The sequence below is a fragment of the Balaenoptera physalus genome (genome assembly GCF_965194825.1).
Source record: "Balaenoptera physalus genome assembly, chromosome: 5".
NCBI classification, from domain to species: domain Eukaryota; kingdom Metazoa; phylum Chordata; class Mammalia; order Artiodactyla; family Balaenopteridae; genus Balaenoptera; species Balaenoptera physalus.
In genome coordinates, this window is record NC_138884.1 from 132048020 (window position 1) to 132071433 (window position 23414).

Here is a 23414-nt window from a genome sequence, read left to right on the forward strand (position 1 = left end):
CATGCATGCATAGTAATAAAGGAAAGGGAGCAATTAAACTTGTCTAGATTGGGAAAAATGACCTACAAAGAGGATCTGACATAATGTAGAGGAAGGAGTTTATCAGGCAGTTTGGGAGCAGAGGAATGGAGATCAGGGTATAGATAATTCTAGGACATGGCACAGGCATGGATGCAGAAAGCTTACTAGGGGTTCCTCCAGAATTACAATTCACTACTGCTGGAGTGTAAGGTGCAAAGGCAGTAGAAGGTAGAAGGGAAGAGATGAGGCTGGAGAAGCAGGTAAACTGCCTGCTGAAGTACCTGATAGCACCATGCTGCTCTCAGCAGTGGGAAGCCATAAAGAGTTTTAAGAAGAGACACATGAGATTTGAATTCAAGAAAGAGCTCTCTGGCAGCAGTGCAGAGGACGGATTTGAGGGGGCCAGGGCTGGTCGAGACAGGCCAGTTAGAAGGCCATGGGCATAGTCCAAGTAAGTGATGATCAGAACCTGGCAGTAACAGGATGAAGAGGATGGAGTAAAGCGCTAGCACTGAGGTTGACCAGAGTTAGGAGTAGAGTAGAGGAAAAAGTCAAAGATGACATCCAGGTTTCCAGTTTGGATGAGGAGGTAGATGAGAAAGGGGGAAGAGGAAAAGAGCAAGTTCTGGGAAAAGGTAATACAGGTTCAAATTTAGTCTTATCTAGTTTGAGTTGCCTAAGAGAAATTCAGGTGAAGATGTTCACTACATAGTTGGAATTACGGGTCTGGAGTTTAGAGGAGAGCTGTGTGTTGATACATAGATTTGGGCGTCATAAGCATATATGTGGTGGCTAAAGTAGGGGAATGGATGAGGTTTCCTAGGCAAAAAAAATATAGCTATGAAAGGATGACTACTTGGAACTTTCACTTCTTCCACTGTTTTTTTTTTTTTTTTTCTACCAGCCTGTTGTCAACTCAAGGGATGATGTAATACTTTGGGAATCTACTGAAGTAGCATTTTAAATATTTCTAGGACAGTGAATCAATGGGTAATTTTGGATGACCTTGACCTTGTAGAGAGAAGAGGGGTTAACCCTACTCTTCTCACCTCAGGATGTAACAAAACACAGTGTGAATTACTTTGTCTCCTGCAATAGTGTTGATTTGGCTACTGTCAGACAGTAAAGGTGGTGGAGGAAAGAAAGTAAATACATACAACATTTGCTTCTGTCTCAACTATGGACAACACTAGTCAAATTGACACTCGTCAAAATGGTTTTAAAGCTCTAGACTTTGCTATGTCTGTCTTGTGACTTCAGATTGTTACCCTGTGGTTTTCCACTTATAGAGATTAGAAGATCCAGTAATCTGGTAATCATGGTGGCCCTGTAAGACAGTCATTGGAAGGGTTATTTATCTTGAGAACACAGGCTGGAACACAGGTTCATCTGTAACGATAAAAATAATTGTCAAATGTGATGAAAACAGAAGCTACTCTACCTTATTAAAATTTTTTTTTTAAAAACTGAAGTATAGTTGATTTACTATGTTGTGTTAGTTTCTGGTATAGAGCAAAGTGATTCAATATATATATATTTTTTTCATATTCTTTTCCATTATAGGTTATACAAGATATTGAATATAGTTCCTTGTGATATATACACTAGGACTTTGTTGTTTATCTATTTTATACATAGTAGTTTGTATCTGCTAACCCCAAACTCCTAATTTATCCCTCCCCGCTCTTCCCCCTTTGGTAACCATAAGTTTGTTTTCTATGTCTGTGAGTCTGTTTCTGTTTTGTAAATAAATGTCAATGGACATTTAGGTTGAGAAGTTACTCTACAGTGAGTCTTTGAAACTACTGGGGTCTGTAAAAGAGGAGACAATTTAAGACACTAGACCTAAAACCTGAGCTGTCTTCTCATTCTTAGAGAATTCTCTACAAGTTAGAATTCAGAGAATTCTGACCTCTTCTCTTGGCACATAGGCATTAAGCTTCCCAAACTGTTGATTCTGTACCATCAGAAGCATAAAGTGCTCTAAACAGTGTTTTCTAATTTCTTCCTTAGCTAAGCAGGACCTTTCACAAGATTAAGGTCACAGCATTCTATTTAGTCTTAAATATATTTCTGTCCCCTTGGATGTGTGTTAATTCTTCCATATACAACAGCTTTCCTTCAATCTGGTACAGTAAGAGTTAATTTAGCAATTTATTGACTCAGAAATTTATCACAAACTCTGTAGGGACAAAGCCACAGCTATTACACATAAATGGAATATTCAGGATTTATCAGTTTTATTTGAGGAAAGGCACCAGCCAAGATCCAGTTGTTCCAGCTCCTGTCACTGGATCTATTCCATGCCAAGGTCACGAATCAATCTCTAGTCTTACCATTCAATTTGTGTGGCTTGCTGCCTTGTCTCTTCAGCAGCAATCCTCTTTCAGATTAGTCTGGGTGGGCTGTGTCAATTTTCAGATGAAAAAGTAAGTGTCCCTACCCCCAAACAAAGGAGGTGGTGTTGGTGGTGGTTCAGGAAGTGGCATATTTTCCTCTGAGCCAGATCCATAGGCATTGAGCTGTCAACAATAGCAACTTTCAGGCAAGAAATTAAAAGTCTTGACCCTTGGCTATTAATAGCATCTGTTCCACTGTTTAATGGGTTGAGATGAATCACTGATGATGAAAGACACTGTAGCCGGGGATGTCAGCAGGGACCTCACTCAGGTGACAATGGGAAGAGACAACTGGCATGTAAAAAAGAAAAACAAAACAACACAACTTTGGGATAAGTCCAGTGTTGTGACCAGTAGCCATCATTTGGGGATGCAGATGTTCCTTATTACCTAGAGACACTGGGGTTTATGAACTTGCACTTGCCAAAGGCATAATTCTTCCCCACTCTTCTTCTACAGGGCCCCATTTCAGACGGCTATGTTATGGCACATCCCTGGGTTCTTCTGCATTTTATCCTGTGTGCGATTCCTACACTGATTTGTAAAACATTGTAGTTTCTTCTCAGAAAGAAGAGCATGCTGGATAATAACACATTTTGGTTTCTAAGAGTCAGGTTAGGTTGATTACTACCAGTTGAGAGTATTAAAAAAGACTAAGTTGTGTACCATTTTTTTTCTCCAACATCTTCACATATTAATGGCATGAATGTATTCAGGCTAAGGATTTCTCACTGTTTGAAACACTTCTTAAGGGTTTTTCCCCTTCTTTGAAGCTAGAAAATATAAATGTTCAAAGAGTAACTATGTTTACCTGCCAAAGCCTAAATTTGGAGGCTGAAGTTGAGTAGTTCCTTAATATACAACAGACTCCGTATTCCATTCCATAGCAAAATAAATTTTGTTGCTATGAACAACAGAAGCCCAGGACAAATATTAGGATCTATGATTTCTTCTATGTTCAAAAATTGCATATAATGAGGTTAACTGTAGTCTTTAAGTTTAAATCACCAAACAACCTCAGTGTTAGCACTGGTATGAAAAAATCTGCCTGGTCTTTAGCTGCTAGAAAGTTGCACATTGTTTTCTATATTATGCGACAGATTGTGATAACCTAAACAAAATAATTCAGTAAGTATTAGAATGTGTGTGATCTGTGTTGATCTGTAAGAGTCAAATATGCAAAAATTATGTATCGTATCTGAGAATATACATTTAATTACTGTAAAAGTAAAATTTTTTTTACTTATCGTATCAAGTAACTTTCTTACTTGAGGGGCCTTACAATGAAATGAAACTTAAAGTAGAGAAAAGAGATTTTTGAGGGTTCACTTATACAGAATGGCGATATATACTGATTATATTTGTCAGAAGAATGCAGTAAAGAAGAATGAATATCATTTTTAAGAGATAAAATACTAGATTAAATGCAAAGGTTACTGCTTTATAAGAATTACTGCTTCTTTTATTTAGAATCCAATCTTATAAAATTTTACATAAGCTACATATAAATATTACAATATTAAGATTAAATTTACCTTTAACTTTTTACAATTTGTGTCTTTCTTAGTTTGTTTTGAAATAGTCAACACTGATACTTACACATCATGTCTGTTTTTAATTCTCAGAAGCGGTGTAAGCAAAAGTATTCTTGGACTCATGTTGAGCAAACTCTCTCATAAGCCAAAACTGCAAAATCAAAGTACTGTAAAAGAACAAACAATCCAAAAAACAGAGCATGGGGGAGTGAGCATAAGGGTCAACCTAACATTTAGCAGTGCACGAGAATTCTGAGGCCAATACATAAGGACGGGATGGCGGGGGGCGGCAGGGGGAGGAGAATTTACTCTAGTTCTTATTTTCTTATAGTATGCCAGGGCTTTAAGGTTGTTTTAAAGGCTTAAAAATTGTTAAAGATTGGGAGGGATCTTAAAGATCATCTAATCCAGTCTTATTTTACAGACGAGAAAAGTAAGGTTCAGAGTGGTTAAGTGACTTGCTCAAAGATACAAGATAGTTAGGGATCAAGGCAAGACTGGAACCCCGGTTTCCTGGCTCGTAAAGATCCTCACAGATGTTGTTAGGATGGTCAAACTCTTGCAATGGGTCACCTGGCTTAGTTTCCTCAGGGACTAAATTAGTCCATAAAATTAGACTATATTCTATATTTCAGTACTTAGGCTGGATTTTCCTTGGTCTTAGTTCCTTTGTTCTTATTTAGATTTTGCAGTGCCACTGAATGGTATTTTTACTGTAACCTATATAAAAGTTTCATTTATTCATTAATTTAGTAAATATTTATTGATCACTATGTGCCAGGCACTGATATAGCAATAGAATAGAAGAAAAACAACAGAAGAAAATCTCCACCCACCTGGCATTTATAGTATGGTGAAATAAAGTGGATATGTATATATAAATAAATGATCTGTATTTGGATATTGTAGAGCACAGAAATGAATGAGATGCTTTTATCCCTCATAGTGTAACTAGAGTTACTAAATTCAGTTACTTGAGATTCTTTTTTTTGTGGTCATACTTGTAGCCCTAAGGTCAGGTTTTTTAAAAAATAAATTTTGATTTTAGAATAGTATTAGGTTTACAGAAAAGTTGTGAAGATGCAGTACAGAGTTTCTGTATACTCCACACCCAGCTTCTCCTATTAACATGTTACATTAGTATGGTACACCTGTCACGACTAATGAACCAATATTGATACATCATTATTAGCTGAAGTTCACACTTTATTCACATTTCCTTAATTTTTACCTCACGTCCTTTTTCTGTTCCAGGATCCCACTCAGAATACCACATTTAGTCATCATGTTTCTATAGTCTCCCTTAGATCATGACATTTCCTTAGACTTTCCTTTTTTTGATTACTTTGACAGTTTGAGGAGTACTGGTCAAGTATTTGTTAGAAGGTCTTTCAGTTTGAGTTTGCCTGATGTTTTCCTCATGATTAGACACGGGTTATGAGTGTTTGGGAGGTAGATCACAGAGGTAAAGTACTATTTTCATTGTATCGTTTCAGGGAACATGCTTATCACTAATAATATTAACCTTGGTCAGCTGGCTGAGGTAGTGTTTGTCTCCACTGTAAAGTTACTGCTGTTTTCCCCTCTCCATACTGTATTTGGAAGAAAGTCACTATACACAGTCTACATTGAAGAGATGGGAGTCGGGGCGGGGGAGGTTTATGCTCCGTCTCCTGGAGGAGGAAGTATCTGCATAAACTATTTGGAATTCTTTTGTATGAGAAACAACTTTTTATTTAGTTAATCATGTATATCAGTATATATGCATGGATATTTATTTTGTACTTTGGGTTGTAATCCAAAACTGTATTATTCTGTTGTTCAAATTGTTTCAGCTTTGGCTATTGGGAGCTTTTTCATTTGGCTCCTGTATTCTTTGACATACCCCAGTCAATGTGGGGTTTTCTGAGCACTTCCTTATTTTATGTCCTCTAGGAGTGCTCCAGTCTCATCTTGTATATTCCCTACTCCAGCCCAGAATGAGCCATTTCTCTAAGGAGGCTTGGTTCCTTCTACTGGAAGATGGTATCAGAAACCAAGATCTGGGCGTGCTTGTTGCTACCGAGGTGTGTCTGCTTCCAGGCCCTCTTATCTGACCGAGCAAGGAATATAGGCATATACCAACCTGGAGATATATATATATACACATAACTAAATATTTCTATATTTAACCATCTGTATTCAACTAAAAATGAGTACATACTGATGTTATCCAACCCTAATCCAACAGTATCACATGAACCATTTTAGCCTTCCCTGCTGGCTTGTCTGTAACTACCCACTCCAATAGTGAGAAACCTGGTTCCTATCATTTCCTAGGGTCAGTTTTTCATTATGTGTAAATATCTCACATCAGTTTACTTTCTTTTTGAAATTTCAAAGTAAATTAAATATATAGACAAAAATACAAATCAAACTATTTAAAATGTTGATTATGCTTTTTCAAACTCTATTTGATTCTTTCCTATTCAGATGCCCCTACAAGGGGTCAAATTTCCAGCACCATCTTTAAAGTCATTAGCATCACTGTTATCAGTATCAACAAATGGTTATTGCGCCCCTTATGTAGGACCATAAGCTAAGCTAGTTCATGTGGATAACGTTCAGGCAAGTCTTGAGGTGTGGCCTACCACTGATGCATGACAGACAGATTTATATTACTCTCATACATATACATCTACATTCATTTTTTAGATTCCATACCTTTTAGAATTGAGAATATGGCTTATTGGAATTATTGTAACTTAAAACACTTCTCAGCATTCCAAATAAATGAGTACTTTTCAAGTTCCAGTTCTGTGGTTATTAGCATTAGTAACAGGGAAAGAAGGTTACGTGATTTGTCTCTTGCAGAGTATGCGCTCAGTAAACACTCTTTATCTCCTTCAGGACATCTAATATTTATCTCAAACTCAACATGTCCAAAACTGAATTCCTAATCTTTCTCTATAAAACCTGTTCCCACTCATAGCTTTCCCCATCTCAGCAAGTCCATCATCTAGAACATAAACTTCAGTGCCACCCTTGATTCCTCTATATCTTACACTGCACATCTGATCTGTCAGGAAACTGTGTTGACTCTACTTTCAGAATACATCCAGAAGCAGATAGCTTCTTACCATCTCTGCTGCTACCACCGTGGTCTGAGTCTCCCTCTCTGTCTAGGTTACTGAGCAAGCCTCTAATGGGTGTATCTGCATCTGCCTTTGGCCCAGAGTAATCTTGACAGCCAGAGTAATCCTGGAAAAATGTCAGATCATGCTCAAAAGTCTACAATGGCTTTTCAATTTCTCAGGATAGAAGCCAAAATACTTACAATAGCCTATAAATCTCCTATCTCATTACCTCTCTGACTTCATTTCCTTTCCCCTTCAAACCCTCTGCTTCATTTACACTGGCCTTCTTGCTGCCCTTCACACACTTTAGGCATGATCCTGTTGTAGGGATTTTACACTGGCTTTTCCCTCTGTCTGCTTGGGATGCTGTTCTCTGGTATCTGGAGGGTTAACTCCAGCTCCTTGAGGTTTTTGCTCAAATATCACTTTCTCAGTGGAGCCTGCTGCTGCCGTGCTAGTTAATACTGCAGCCTCATCTGTACCCACACCACTCCCCATCCCTCTTATCCTCTCAGTTTTACTTTTTCCCATAGGATGTATCGTATTTTAGCGTACAATTTATTCAATTATGCTTACTGCTTATTTTGTGTCTCCCCCAGTGAGAATTTGACCAGCACAAAGGCAGGGATCTTTGTTCAGTTTTGTTCACTGATGTATCCCAGTGCCTAGAAGAAAAAAATTACGTTAAATGAATAAATGCATTATTTGAACTGTGTGCTTTCTGTATCCCAAAATTATTCTTAAATTAAAAAAAAAAAGGAAAATGTAATTTGATGAAAAGGTGTCAGATGGATACATGGGCAAAGGGTGTCCACAATCTGAAATAAGTTACTAAGAGCCTTGAGTTTTATTTATTCTCCCGATTTTATTTCTTTATTTATTATTTTTTTTGGAGTATAGTTGCTTTACAATGTTGTGTTAGTTTTTGCTGTACAGCAAAGTGAATCAGCTATACGTATACATATATCCCCTCTTTTCTGGATTTCCTTCCCATTTAGGTCACCACAGAGCACTGAGTAGAGTTCCCTGTGCTATACAGTCGGTTCTCATTAGTTATCTGTTTTATACACAGTAGTGTATATATGTCAATCCTAGTCTCCTAATCTATGAGCCTTGAGTTTTAGATTCCTCATTTGTTAATGAGTATATATGATACATTATGTCACAGGATTGTTGTGGTATTTAAATAAAATGATATGCATGAGAGCAGTCAATAACCATGAATTAAGGGATTTCCCAGCTCCTGGGCCTATATAAAATAAGGCTTGAAGACAAGGTACAATTTGTTATAAGCCTTTAGAAGCTACTTACCCACTTCCTCTGTGATGTCATTCCTCTGAAGATCTCCTTTTCTCTTAAGTTTGAAATGGTGAGCAGTTAAACACTGATTATAGGAAAAAAGCTCTATGAATATGTTTATAAAGGTTAAAGAAATTACACTGCATCAGTTTTTAACAGGATTATTGACATCACAACCAATGAAGATGATTTGTAAACTTAGGACGGAGAGAACTGAAAATTGCTTAAAATGGGATGTTAGATGCATGCTTTTACTGAGACTGAATTTTGGCTCTACTACCCATTAAAAAAAATGCAGTTTGGGCTTCCCTGGTGGCGCAGTGGTTGAGAATCTGCCTGCCAATGCAGGGGACACGGGTTTGAGCCCTGGTCTGGGAAGATCCCACATGCCACGGAGCAACTGGGCCCGCGAGCCACAATTACTGAGCCTGCGAGTCTGGAGCCTGTGCTCTGCAACAAGAGAGGCCGCGATGGTGAGAGGCCCGCGCACCGCGATGAAGAGTGGTCCCCACTTGCCGCAACTAGAGAAAGCCCTCGCACATAAACGAAGACTCAACACAGTCATAAATAAATAAATAAATAAATAAATAAATAAAAGAACGTGAATTTCTTTAAAAAAAAATGCAGTTTGTTTTCAAGTGCACATCAGCTGTTTAGTAAACTTACATGTCTGAATGTTCAGCACAGATGCACAGTTTCCTTCTCTCCCCTCTGTGTAAAAAGGTACAAGTAACCTCTGTTTAAAAAAAAAAAAAATTGTGGTTTCCATAATGTATCAGTATTATCCACTTAATCCCTGGTACTACTTCTTTTCTCTAAAATACTAGCAACTGGCTGAGAAGGCAAATATTACTGGCATGGTATGTATCCCAGGTGGCCAAGCATTCTAGGGAGTGCTAACTAGCAAGGTGGGGCACCCTGTAGGCTGACTGAACACCAAAAAATGAGCATATCAACGTCCTAAGGATAACTGACTGATGTGGTTTAGGTCTGTTTCTGGGAAATTAGCCCATGAAGCTCAATGCTGACCTTTCATGCTATCTTTATGATTACATGACTTTTCCTTTCACTCCTTACTTTTCGACTCCTGACCTTAAACCTGGAATAGAGAAAGAGGAAGATTTTTATTGGTGGCACTGAAAAATGACAAGATAAAGTAAAACAAACAGGTTAACTTCAGTTAACAAAGGAAGCACAATAATTTCACCAAAGGTAGCAAGTATTGGCTACAGAGTATCTGTGTTACTCTACTGTTAAGTGTTCCACTGTTATTACGTTTGAATCTCTTTGAAAATCATGAGACGGTCCTGGGTATCGTACAGCTGGGTCCTTGTGCAATGTATGCTTCTTTGTAAGGCTACCTGTGATTTATTTGCACTTAAGTTGCTTTCTTAGTAAGTTACAAAAAAAAAAATGAGCAAACTAGGTAAGTTTGCATTTCAATTTTTAAAAGTTCAGTTAACAGTAGTCAAAACATTAAAGCCAAGTAAATATCCAGTAAAATTCTTATCTCTAGAAGCCGACTACAGGAGCTATTAATCACTTTTAGGTCTTTCTTGTTATTGGATGTATGTCTCTTTTGGAGACCACTGAAATCTATGTTCATGGGATGTTTCAAGCCTGAGCCTGTGTGGTTCCTACACCACCTGTGTGCTCTTGCTGCCTAGCACCTGACCTGTCCATTGTGGGGCTGGAGAATGGTCCTTGGACTGCTCCTCCGAAGAAATGTGCTTGAAATTGTCCTGCTGATATGCTGTGTTCCTGTCCTGCGTCTTTCTGCAGACATAGATTGTGTCAGATTTTGGCCTGTTGAGTCTCACTAGTTTGATTGTTCTGCTGAACCCAAAGCACTGTGTACTGTCATTAAATATTTAACATGAAAAGTATGACAACAACTACTAATTTTTCCTTTGTTTTTCAGAAATGTGTTACAGACGAGTGTTTCTTTTTTGAACGATTGGAATCTAATAACTACAATACTTACCGGTCAAGGAAATACTCCAGTTGGTATGTGGCACTGAAACGAACTGGGCAGTATAAACTTGGACCCAAAACAGGACCTGGGCAGAAAGCTATACTTTTTCTTCCAATGTCTGCTAAGAGCTGATCTTAATGGCAGCATCTGATCTCATTTCACATGAAAGAAGAGGTATATTTTAGAAATTTGTTGATGAAAGAAAAAGAAAAATGTATACAGCTATCTGCTCAGTTTAGGTAACTGGTCAGATAACCTTTTATCTAACAGTAAAATATTTAACCATTGCCTTAGTAAAACAACAACAACAAAAATTCCTGGAAAATGCATAGACTTCCAGTTTTTATATAGCATTTGCCTTTATCCAGTGAAGCTTACTTAGAGCTACAATCTTTTTCATACATTTGCTTCATCTGAAAAGAGGCTTTTAAAATGTGCATACGTACAAACAAGTTGTCTTCATGGAAATCATAGACATTAGAAAATTTAAGTCAGATATTTAGTTAACCCAAATGTCCACTACTTCTTATAATATGGCACACATTAATCTACAGGTACAATTTACTTAAACATTTTAAAACCATGTAAATATAAATTTAATCCATTCCTGTCATAGTTTTATAACTGTCTGGCAGTTCCTTGTGATAGATTTTATAGAACAAGCCTGTGTAAACTGCTGGAAGTTCTTCCACGGTCAGATCAATCTTGTCAAACCCTTCTCTGTATCCATACAGCAGCAGCCTAGCGACTCTGCTGGTGATCGGAGTTGTGTTTTCAGTCTTGACTAGGTCACTGAGATCCATCCATTCACACCTTAAGCATTCACGCTGGCAAAAATTTATGGTGAATGAATATGGCTTTAAGCGGCAGATAATATACATATCTGACTTCCCAAAAGCTCCAGGATGGGTGTGCTGTTGCCGAATACTCAGGAGGGACCTGAATTCTGACTTTATACCAGTCTCTTCAAAAACTTCTCGAACTGCTGTATCTCCTACATAGAAGAAAATGTACAAATCAATAAGGATCACATTTTTAGGAATTTAATCATCAAAGATTTTCAAGAAGCATTTTCTAAACGCTCGAAAGTAAACTTTACCCTAAGAAAATAAAGTTTTCAATGTAAACACTTTGCCTTCTGGACATCCTGAAGTACCGAAGTATTTTCTTACCAATGTATATCTAAGAAGCTTTTGAAATACTGAATATTTCTTTGGCTGCTACTTGCAGGCTTACCCACTTATATAGATATTTTGGGAGTCACATTTTAAAAAATTCTTCCTGCTTTATTTCCCCAAAGGTGAAAACATAGGTTGCAAAGCTGCAGTTAATATTCCTATGTATTTTTTCATTATTATCCTGTTCCTGATTACCCATCAAAACTGCCTAAATTTATAAACATCAGAATTGAGAAAAAGTGATCCATTCTTCTTTATACAAGTCTGGAGAGCTACAGAATGTACTGAACTATGAAATGATTCAGCTCTCCCCTGGTGTCTCCTGGGACCGTCAAGCCTCTGAAGTCATAGAGCAGACTCCTTTATAACCATTTTGTTATGCTCTTGTAGTTATCCTGTGAGTGCAATCCCACCATAGTTAATTTTTGGCATTTTCTTTGTTTCTTGCAATTTCAAAGAACTTGGATTCATTCCTCCAACAGCAAAATGCCGCAGTCATTTCATCAGAAGTTTTCAAAAAACTTGCAATTTACAGAATTTTATAATACAACTAGGGTCTTCACATTTTATAAGGTTGATTTTTCAATAATATGCAAATTTCTGGGACAGGATTTTTATTGCCATTAACTTATTTTTGTGGCTGCTTTTTCTAAATATCCAGACGAACCTCCTACATGGGATTTCTCTAATTTTGTGATGCTCTGTCATTGTCTCCCAAAGTGTTTATGAGAAGCCCCTAAAAAAGCTGCCTTCCTTGCCTATTTGCTGGGAAGCTTCACAATTGCCACAGGTACAAATTTTTGTTCAACTACCCTTTAATGCCTCCATTTTCTTGTTTGTCAAATTGTCAATTATATTTGTCTCCTTAGTAGTCCTACTAGTGAGGAATAGGCAAGGAAGAGCAAGTCCTTGAAAGAAAAAAAAATGTCTCAATGTTTTTTCTGATAAACAGCTCTGGAAATATGCACAGGAAGAGTAAAGTGTTGTTTAATATATAAGACATTTGTCTGCCATATTTGAATTATATGTGGACTTCCCTTATAATTTAGATTTGCCTTAGGTTAAACATGGTTAGAAATTATATTTTTAAACTGAAAACATAAAAGAAGAATTTATATGTTAAGAAAAGGAAAACTTGCCTTAATAAGAAAGATAATTTTTAGTAGTATACATGTTTGTTATTACATTTGTTAAAGATTGTGGCAGTAGTCTTAAATTTTACACGTCATTTGCTGATCTGACTTAAAAATTGTTTAAATGTTTATTTTTATTCTTTAAACACTTTGAAAAATGACCATGGGGGTCTTGTTTAGCTTTTAGCAACACTAATCAAGAGTTTGGCATTTAGTTCCTGAGTCTGGCCTGTTGGTGTGTTATGGAAGCACAGGACGGGGCTGGTGAGCGAAATCTGCCCTGCTCAGCAGTCACCACAGCAGCTGATTCAAAATTGCTGCTGCCTGGGTAGTTTGATGTGTTTAATTTGAATCCATGATATTGACTAGACTAAAAACTGAATGGGCAAAATAAGCGCTTTTGTATCTAGAAGAACCCCTTCCATCTTAAGATTGAAATCTCTTCTCCAAAGATTTTTACCATGAATTTAAAGATTTTTTTAATCTAGATAAAGTGCTTTATTCTCGTGTACCTTTATTATTTTAATGTACTGTAAGCTAAATTGAAATAACTGTTTTATAGGTTTGAAGAACATAGGAAAAACCAAGAGGGTTTTGTTTTTATTTTTGCTGGTTGAAAGATATGTTTAAAAACGTCATAGTGTTTTGTTTAAAGGACAGTAATGAAATGGAATTTATATTTGTTACTTCTATTTTCTAATATTTAATAGGATTAGATTGAAATAAAATAAAAGGAAAAACTGTGCAGAATATGGGTTTTCCTGGTGTTTCCCTCTGACTCTGGTACACTGATGAGCTCTGATCAGACCCCCCTGCTTTAAAGACCTTTGGCTATGCAGGGATGCTCTTCCTGTCAGTGGTAAATGAGATTTTTTTTCAGGAAGGCAGCTTCTCCATTTTTAACCTTGTACATGTATTGTACTCTTAGGGTATTATATGAAAACCTAAGGATTGCATTCTATTTTGTATATGCCCCCTTAATTTTTTTTTTTTTTTAAGCACTACGGACAATAGTGCTTCATTTACCTAGTAGTATCAAAGAATGAAGGATTCCAAACAAATGTGCTTCTCAGTTAACTACTGTTTACTGCTTAAGAGCCAATATGAATGCTTGCACATTTGTGATGGCAGTATACCTAAAGTATATTACATACTTTCCTAAAAACAGAGCTTAAAGAAAATAATTTAAATAATTCCTGGATGATTTGGCTTCATCATTAAGAATAATCTATTATTGTACTGTTACAAAATAGAAATGCCCTCTATACATAGTCTTCCAGATCTCTACTGTCAGTTATCATTTCTAGCTGCTTTCAGGGTTTTATCAGTTCTGAGGCAAAGCTTCAATTTATACTACTCCTAGGTAGTGTGGTGAATGCCAATTGCTGCTTTTTTCTTAATTCCACATGGTGAGGTGTATATACGATCTCTGAATAGGTGGGTTGTTGTGACAACCACAAACATACAAAAAAAGTAGTGAATTCCTAATAATATGGATTTGAAGTGTTCTGGAGTACACTCAAACCTACAATTATACACATTTGGCTTGGAAATGTGTTTCTTCATTTACATTTAAATATATCTGAAACTCAGACTATCCATAAAAACTCAAATGAGAAAAGTCAATTCATTTGAGAAGGCAAGACTCAGAAGAGGAAGCTACACAAACCTTCTCCTGTAGACGGCTGTTTGCCCAGTATCGACTGGATAAGGATGTAAAACATAAACTTAACTAGTTCACATGATCTCATATCACATAAGGATACTGTGAGATAATCAGGAGTTCTAGAATAAATGTCCTTCTCTTTCAACACTTGCACCACTACAAAATCCTTTTTATTTCAACAGAAGGCCTAGCAAACTCTAAGCAAAAGGTCAGTAAGTACCTAAAAAACAAAATTTGCTATGGATATATCTGAATGTAGTGAATTTACTTATAGGATATTAGGAGTTGATTCTATACTATGTATAGGGCATTTTTAATTTGTGGAACATTAAAAAAAAATCGTTTCAAGTATATATATATTTAAAATACTTAAAAATAATTTAGGACATTGCCTTCATATAAATGATGGCTAAAGAGACTAGGGGACATACATATTGAGGAAAAAGTCATAGACAAATAGTACTGATATGAAATGAGTTGATTTATTATGCTAGGGACTGCACTTGACCCAATGGTTTAAGGAATAGGTAGGAAAACTCAGTTTCTATTCTTTCCTTCCTGTAAAATCCTGACATAATGAGCTCAGTAGATTGTTTTAGGAAGTTATCTCTCATTTCAGACTTTCTCATATGAGACATTTTACTATGTTTTGGCTTTCTGACTATCCAAAATAAACAGTAGATAAAATTTTCATAAACAGAAGAATTATGTCACCACTGTTCTATAATTGACTTTATAAATAATTCTTATTTCACAATTCATTTAAAAGTTACTCTTCATCCTTGTGTGATAGAATGCTCAAGAATTTGTTTTATCATAGTTTAATTCCAACAATTTTAGTTATATTCAAAATAACCCTTAATGCTAAACTTGACTGATGTATATCCAAAGCTTCTCATTTTCAAGCAAGTTAATCTAGAAGCAGTCCTAAGCAGAAAAATAGGTGTTATGCTCCTAATGGTATTATTTATAACAATGAAATAAGTTGTAATATTAGAAGTTTTGCTGCTAATTTTATATCATCCCTGAAGTAACTTCACTGAAATTTTCTGACTTAGTCTAAACCAATTAGAAAAGTTAAAATTTTATTCTCAGCTCTAGAGCAAGAAAGTAAACATATGAATTTCCTCAACATTTTCAAGTCAATTAAAGATATGTAAAAGGGGCTTCCCTGGTGGCGCAGTGGTTGAGAATCTGCCTGCCAATGCAGGGGACACGGGTTCGAGCCCTGGTCTGGGAAGATCCCACATGCCGCGGAGCAACTAGGCCCGTGAGACACAATTACTGAGCCTGCGCGTCTGGAGCCTGTGCTCCTCAACAAGAGAGGCCGCGATAATGAGAGGCCCGCGCACGGCGATGAAGAGTGGCCCCCGCTTGCCGCAACTAGAGAAAGCCCTCGCACAGAAACGAAGACCCAACACAGCCATAAATAAATAAGTAAATAAATAAATAAACCCAAAGTTTAAAAAAAAAAAAAAAAAAAGATATGTAAAATACACACCAATATCTTCTCCAGGCTCTGACAGGCCTCCTGGAAACTTCCACATATTTTTCAACTGCAGTATAAAATCAGAAAATAAAGTTAACATACCTTTTATTCACTAACATACACAAACACACAGAGGTGCCACAAAATTTACTCATAATTGGTCAAAGTGGTTGAGAATTTATTTTTTGGTAATTACACGCAAATTTTTTTCAGCTTCCTTCCTCATGCCTCCCTTCTTTTTAGGGGAAACTGGTGACTTGTGAAACCTTTTCCCACCTTTTTCTTCAGGAACTAGAAGTGGTTTTGTTTGGTTAATGTGATAAATTCTGTATGAGTGAAACAGTGGGGGGGAAACATCTACTGAATTTGTGTAGTTATAAAAATTTTGCTGCTAGTTTATTAAAAAATAGAGGAATCTTACTGATGCTGCTATAAATAAGTAGAAAATACAGTATAAATTTAATCACTAAAGTATGCTTTTAATTTTCACATTACTTTCTGTATTGTGTGTCTAATCAGATATGTTAATCTTAAGATTTCCCTTATTCTCTGTGTTAATGATTTTATGTAAAAATGTAACTGCTTTTCATGGGAAGTGTGAATAAAATTGATTAGTTTACGTTTGTGGCTTTTTGTATATCATTTCTTTTTTTGGTGGGGAGGAGCAGGTGGGAAGATCTGATCTAGGAATGGGGATACATATGGAAAATTGATTTTAAATAATTCTGAAGTGACATGGGACAATATTCTTATGGCTGACACGATTATTTTTTCCTGTTCGGATTCTGTTGTATCAATCCATCACCATGATAAAAGCTGAAGAATGAGAAATTATGACATCCTCATAAAGGGACTGCAGCTGGGAGCCAGTACACCTCATACTCTTCATTCATAAAACAAGTTTATGGACGTGGTGTGCTTTGTGACCCACTCATTTCCTGCACAAGAGCTTCTTAAAGAATGTGTCATTTCCCAACTATGCTAGGTTGGAGCCCAGTGGCATGGTTCCCAGAGTTTCCACAGACTTGATTTTGTGGGTACAGAATTGAGGCTTTCCACCCTTCTGTGTCTGGCTCAGACTTGAGATTAATTTATAAAGCATATTATGTTTTACTTTTTTTTTTTTTTTTTTTTTAGTTGTGGCTCACAGGCCCAGTCGCTCCGTGGCATGTGGGATCCTCCCAGAGCAGGGCCCGAACCCGTGTGCCCTGCATTGGCAGGCAGACTCTCAACCACTGCGCCACCAGGGAAGCCCTGTTTTACTTTTTTAATGTAGAAATATATCTCTAAGAATATCTCAACATTAATGCATTGTCTTTGGGGTTCCATTTTGAAATTGTTCCAGAAGCTATGTTTCTACAAAAACTATGCGGTCTTTTGTCTGCTAGTATATTAAACTTCACCACCACCAATTGTTTCTAACAAAAGAAATGTTATAATAGGGCAAACAAATAATTCTCCAAAACAAAATCAACTTTTAAAAATCTTTACCTAGACCTGATTATAAATAATTGGAAACTGTTGATTAAATTTGGAGATATGAACTTATTAGCAGGGGAAAATGCTAGCTATAAGGATTGAAAACAGCTCACACACATTTGATTTTGATTATTTCATAAACCTTAGGTATGGAAAGATTATTTTTATGCTGGTGATTAGTCTGCGATATTTTCTGGCATCAATTAGGTTTAAAGAGCTTATTTTAAAACAGCTTCCTCCTCCCCAAAAGCCTGAGCTTACAGTTAGTTCTAAGTGGTAGGTTGAGAGGCCTAAGTTTGAAAAAACTGGTTAATATTGTAGATATGACAGATCAGTGGAGGGACAAGTAGGTCTTCTCACTTTTTTTTTTACATTAAAAAATACTCTCACTAGCTGGGTTTAGCAATATAATAAGTAATAATAATAAATATTACTAGGTAATGTATATTGAATGTCCACTATGTTCCAGACACTATGCTAAATGCTTTAATAATTATACACATTTAAACTTTATAGTAACCCCACGAGAAACTATTATTGTTCCCATTTTAATTTTTTTCCATTTCTTTTTTCATTGAAGTATAGTTGATTTACAATATTGTGTTACACCAAAGTGTACAAGTGTACAGCAAAGTGATTCAGTTATACATATTTTTTTTCAGATTATTCTCCACTATAGGTTATTATAAGATATTGAATACAGTTCCCTGTGCTATATAGTGAATCCTTACCGCTTATTGTTCCCATTTTAGAAGTGATGAAACTGAGGACAAATAGGTTAAATAACTTACCTGGAGTGACACAGTGTGTAGCAAAACTCACAGTTAAAATCCAGGCGATCTGATTCTAATCATCTTTTAAGAAATTTAAAAAGTTGGTTTGCTATTTTCACACTAATCCTTTACCACTATTCGCTGCTTTTTCATATATCTTTTGATCTTCAGATCTCATTGGAACATTCTATATAAACCCAACCAGAATCTGTATCTTAGTCTTACATTCCTCCAGGGTTTGTGAATTTGAACTAAAACCTAGTTTGGTATCAAATGTCTTTGTATCTACCTCTTGCCTGTGAGTTCCCTATCAAGAATCGTTTGATTGGCATGAGATTTATTACTCTGCTAGTGATTTACTATTACTCTGCTAGTGATTTACTATTACTCTAACACTTCCAGTATATTGTTTCATAGGGGAAAAATTACTGAGGAAGGGGTAAGGTTGGGTTTTGAATATGAACAGAAACCCATAGTTTCTGTTTTCATCTTTATTCTCCCTTCCAATAAAAGACAAAACATCTCTATGCTTCAAGTGTAAAATTCCAAGATCCTTTTCTCCCTAATCTTAAAAAAGGAACTTTCCACTCTCTTCTAAAAGAAATATTCTACTCAGACATTTTCGTGCCTCTTTGCTTGTTGGGTCCTACCCAACATTCACATATATGACCCCTCCCTGCTTTGAGTTAGTGAGGTCATCTAGTTCCTGAAGCATATCTGATCTGATTTTTACATACTACAAAGGGCAGTTTTCCTTTTAAGTTATAAAAATGTGTGATTTTAAAGCATATTTAGAGTAATTCCAGCATATTGTAGAATGGTGAATGTGATGATAAATTTTTCCTATACGTTTGCCAATTATAAATCTGGTGTGTGTGTGTGTGTGTGCGCGCGCGTGTGTGTTCGTGTTTGTAGGTGCGAGTGTAAAATAGAAGCGAGTGTAAATGATGTACAGTGGTCCCATCAATCACTGGAACCTCTCTCCTTCCTCGGTGTTAGGAACTGCTAGCCCCAATAGTAGGCATTTTGGATATCAACAAAGGGTATTATTTTTTTAATGCATTCTTCATACTAACAGAGTGTAAGATATTTTCTGTTAAGGCAATTTCAGTTTAGTACCACTGTTTCTTATAAAACCTATCCTGAAGATAAACTCAAGTTTATTTTAGCGTTTCTAGAATGGGTAGATAGGAATGACTCATTTTCTGATCCTTTTTCTCACTATTTTTCCAACCCCACAGACATCTTCTGTTTTCCTAAGCAGATGATTAGCTTCAGGATCTTCCCTGGGTGTGGCTGCTGAAATCCTAACTAGGAATTTGTGTAAACAGAACCCCCCAAAGACTATTAATTTCTTTCAAATAGAAACTGTCTAATCTCAAGAACCTAGAACAAGGGTACAGACTTGCTAGCCTCTTCCTGTTGGTTCTTATATTATTTGACTTTATCATTCTTCCCTAACTCAAACTTGGTCAGATGCCTGAGATCTCATTATCTTTTCTTTTCACTGTTCTGGTCTTTAATGCTGCTACTCTCACTCTTCAGAATTCAAAGCCACTGTGTTTAGATAAATCTAATTAACTACAATATTATCACTGTTATGAGACAGATACTACCACAGAGATGTCTTAATAAGTTTGTTCATTCACTCAATAAAAATTTACTGAGTGCTAGGTTTAGGGCATACAGAAAATTAATGCACAATATAGCAAGGCTAGTCATTCTCTTTCTCCTTATACTACTGTATTTTTCTTAATAACATTCACTATCATGTTATATTTTATTCATTCACTTATTATTTGTATCTTACCTATTTGAATATAAGCTCCAAATGTAGAAACTCTGCTTTGTTCACTATTACTTAGAGCTTAAAACAGAGCCTACAACATAGTTATGTACAGGAACTCAGTAATGTTTGGCAAATGAATGAATAGGTCCCTACCATTAACTCAGCTCTTTAGCACCTGGTTTACAAGGTCAAGCCACTGTTAGGTCTTTTGTTCCTCAGAATCATTGGGCAGGGACAAAGGAAGGGACTGTATGGGTAGGAAAGGAGAAAGGACATGTTTTAAGTATTTCAGCTTTGAGTTTGAGTGTGCATTTGCTCATGCAAAGAAAGGAGAAAAAATGGCTCAGATGTCTGAAAATAATGCTAATTAGTTATTTACAGCTAATAGCTATCATTTATGCTTAAATTCCACTTAACACCAAAATAATTACAGAAATTAAATATGATTTAGTCTCACTTTATACTTTTTATTACAACATTGAGCTACACATTAATACTCAGTTTTTATATTTTATTGCTCTGTTAGATAGATCTCTGTTTATAACTTAAATCAAAACCCTAGGTAAGAGTATCACTTCTATTTAATTCACAAAGAAACCAAAGTCTTATATAATTTGAATTTGTTTCTAACTTCTGCCAATCCCAACTGCCTAGAAGCATGGTGGGGATCATGATTAGATTCTGAGCAGCAGTACTTTCTCATTCTTAAAGAACCAATCACTGGCAAGACTGAAAACCAGCAAATGAAGAATCTGGATGCCCAGTGTTCTAGTTTGGAGGTCCTCAAACTTGACCGTGCACCTAAAACACCTGGAGGGCTTGTTAGCACACAAATTGTTGAGCGGCATCCCCAGAGTTTGATTCATCAGGCCTGGGGGTGGGGCAGGGGTGTGAGAATGTGTGGTTTCTAAGAAGTTGACACTATTATTGTCCCTCAGCTTCCAATTCAGCCTCCGTGCTCTGCCTAGTGATGCTGGAGCTGGGACTCTGCTGAGCAGTTTTGGTCTTGCCAACTGACTCCCTGTTAGGGCTCCACCAACAGGCTGCAAGGCTGGAGGAGGAAGAAGGGAGCAGCTCCTCCTGTCTGCTTCCTGTGGGCTTCCCATGTGCTGCGGTTCCTGTATTGCCTCAGCATGCTGCTTCATTCTGGCAGCAGCAGCTCCTTCCCATAGCAACAGCCAAATCCACTTTGCAGTTTCCCAGCATTTCCAACATAAGCTTCATTGTGTCCCCTCCCCAGAGACACCAGCCAGCTGATGCTGGGTCCCAGGCCCTCTGAGTTCAGAGACATCCGTAGCTGAACAGCTTTTCTTATTAGAGATTTGATTAGCTATGTGTAGTCCCAAATGAACGGATGCACAACCTACCAGAATGGTATAAAGATTACCTTAAACTGAAGACATTTGAGATACAGCAAGATGCAGAGAGAAGCCTTTTCTGAGATTCCCTTTATCTGATTAAAGGTAAAGCTTTCTGAGAACAAAGCTGCCATAAATCCTTTCTGGGGAGCTTCCAGCCAGGAAGGAAACTAACGTTCAGCACCTGGTGAGAAACTGCATACACAAACTTTATTGGAAGCTGCCATAACTTCTAAAATTACTCTTTATATCCTTCACTTAATCATGTCCCTTTTCTCCATAATAATTTTTCTTCACACACTTTTGTTCTAACCTCTTTTTTTTTTCCTTTGGGCCAAATATGTACTGCTTAAGTATCATTGTTGGCAACTGAACTGAATGGAATTGTCAACCTAAGCAATAGACAGTGGCATCTGTACTATGTATTAAAAAAAAGCAAAAAACTACCTCCCTAAAAAACAAAAAGTCTTTTGTACCCTATGCAATGTATGATAGGCATTGCCATGAAACTACTGACTCCCTCAAATCCAAGTTTTAATTCCATTTATGTTTTCATCTGCTTTAGTTTAGTGAAAAGATTCCTCTCTAGACTTAAATTCTGACTCTGCCAATTACCAGTTGTGTAATGTTGAAAAAGTTACTGCAACCTCTCTGAAGTTTTTTTGAAAAATGGAGATAATAACGAATACCATTATTAAATGAGAAAATTTTTGCAGAAGTATTTTGTCATCACAATTATCAGCATTATTTATCTGATTTTATTTCTATTAAATAGCGAAACGATGGAATTAAAATAATTTTGTTTAGCCTGAAAACCACATCAATTAGGATCACGAAGGTGTACTATAATAGAAGAACAAATGACTTGGAGAATGGTCGTTAGCAAATGTTTGGTTATGAATTTTTAGTAGGCTGGAAGCCATAGCAGAGCCGGTGCTACACTTTACTTGGGTTTTTAATCCTCTTCAGATATGGCTGTTGGTTCCAAGAGACATCAAATAAACCATTTAGGAACCTATCTAGGGTTAATTACTCAAAAGTCCCCCCAGCTTAAGGGTATGACCTTCAATTGACCCTAAAGGCAACTGACCTCCAAAGGAAACTTGAGGTGGAGGATGGAAAACTCTCCACTCACATCTTTATAAGCCAATGTTACAGGATGAAGAATGGCTAAAACAATGCCACTGTGGATACGTCTCTTGGAGTTTTTGTTTAGTCATTAAGTCTTGGGTCTCCCTTTGTTTCCTGACTACCCTGGAAAATACTAACAAACATTCCAGAAAACACTAGCAATTATTTCTTTGAAACTAAGATGAGCAAAACTAGAGAGGCACTGAATGCAATCACGATTAACTGAGAATCATAAAAGTTTTTAGTCATTTACAGTGGAGTTTAGGCAAATTTAGTATACATAGTTTTGACTATTGCCCTGTTTTAAAAATAAAGCTCAATTCAATTCTTTCCTTTTCAATTGCTGCAATACAGATTGCTCTGGAAGTCTGATTTCTGCAAACTAACCCTGTTAAATCATTTGTCTTGGAAGGTTTTATAAGGAAAAAAAAAAAACCATCCCGAAAACATCACTCTGTCTAGGTTTGGAGTAAGACAGGTTAGCCGTAACTGCCAGGGAAGCTCCTTCTTTTCTTTTTTTCAGACTGCAAGCCAATTTTTAATATTATTAGTTAGACCTAGGTTTGTTCTCTATGAATTTCCATGTTTTAATAAATGAGTAATTACATAAATAGATTCTTATTTGGTTGATCCACCAGCCCTGAAAAACTGCTCAGAATGGAGCAATCATGTTACTCTGGCTGTCTTTCAGTCTCTGTCAAAGTCCTTAATGAAATTTTATTTGATAAAGTCACTTATGACACAGTGTGCTATTTTAAAATCTTAAAAGTTTACCCTTTTCTTTCCAAAATACCAAAGTGGTTTAAACCAGGTTATATCTGGTATCTTATCTTACATGTGCATAAATGTATAGGGAGAATTATAGTATTGGGATATTTCATTTGTGATCATCGAATCTAACTCCTTAATTTCATAAATGGGGCAACTTAGGGTCCCAGGGGCTCACAGATTTGCCCAGAGTTGTATAGCTAGCTAATGGCAGGGCCAAATCTTAGAACCCAGGTCTCCTGATCCAGTTTTGCTTGTACAACTTCTTATGTCACCTGAGCATAGAAAAAATTAAATTTTGGTGA

General features: G+C 36.6%; 2 protein-coding genes across 12 annotated transcripts in view; one reads left to right on the forward strand and one right to left on the reverse strand.

Moving 5' to 3' along the window:
* The window catches only part of FGF2 (fibroblast growth factor 2), a gene marked incomplete at its 3' end in the record, with an annotated part of 55883 nt that extends 45406 nt beyond the window's left edge, over positions 1–10477 (forward strand). The window contains exon 3 of the mRNA XM_082463075.1: positions 10292–10477. Coding sequence (XP_082319201.1) covers positions 10292–10477 — 186 coding nt within the window. The remainder of the gene's footprint in view (positions 1–10291) is intronic.
* The window catches only part of NUDT6 (nudix hydrolase 6), a 43634-nt gene continuing 22376 nt past the window's right edge, over positions 2157–23414 (reverse strand). For 6 of the 11 annotated variants that reach the window (XM_082462962.1, XM_082462964.1, XM_082462963.1 and 3 more), the window contains 8 exons: positions 15824–15878; positions 10355–11339; positions 9400–9469; positions 9037–9106; positions 8383–8425; positions 7648–7736; positions 4020–4122; positions 2157–2711 (listed from right to left, as the gene is read on the reverse strand). In XM_082462962.1, the coding sequence (XP_082319088.1) occupies positions 10942–11339; positions 15824–15878 (453 nt within the window). In that variant the 3' untranslated portion in view covers positions 2157–2711; positions 4020–4122; positions 7648–7736; ... (2 more) ...; positions 9400–9469; positions 10355–10941. Of the gene's footprint in view, positions 2712–4019; positions 4123–7647; positions 7737–8382; positions 8476–9036; positions 9107–9399; positions 9470–10354; positions 11340–15823; positions 15879–23414 lie in introns of all 11 variants that reach the window. The other 5 variants (XM_082462966.1, XM_082462965.1, XM_082462967.1 and 2 more) reach the window with 5 other exon arrangements.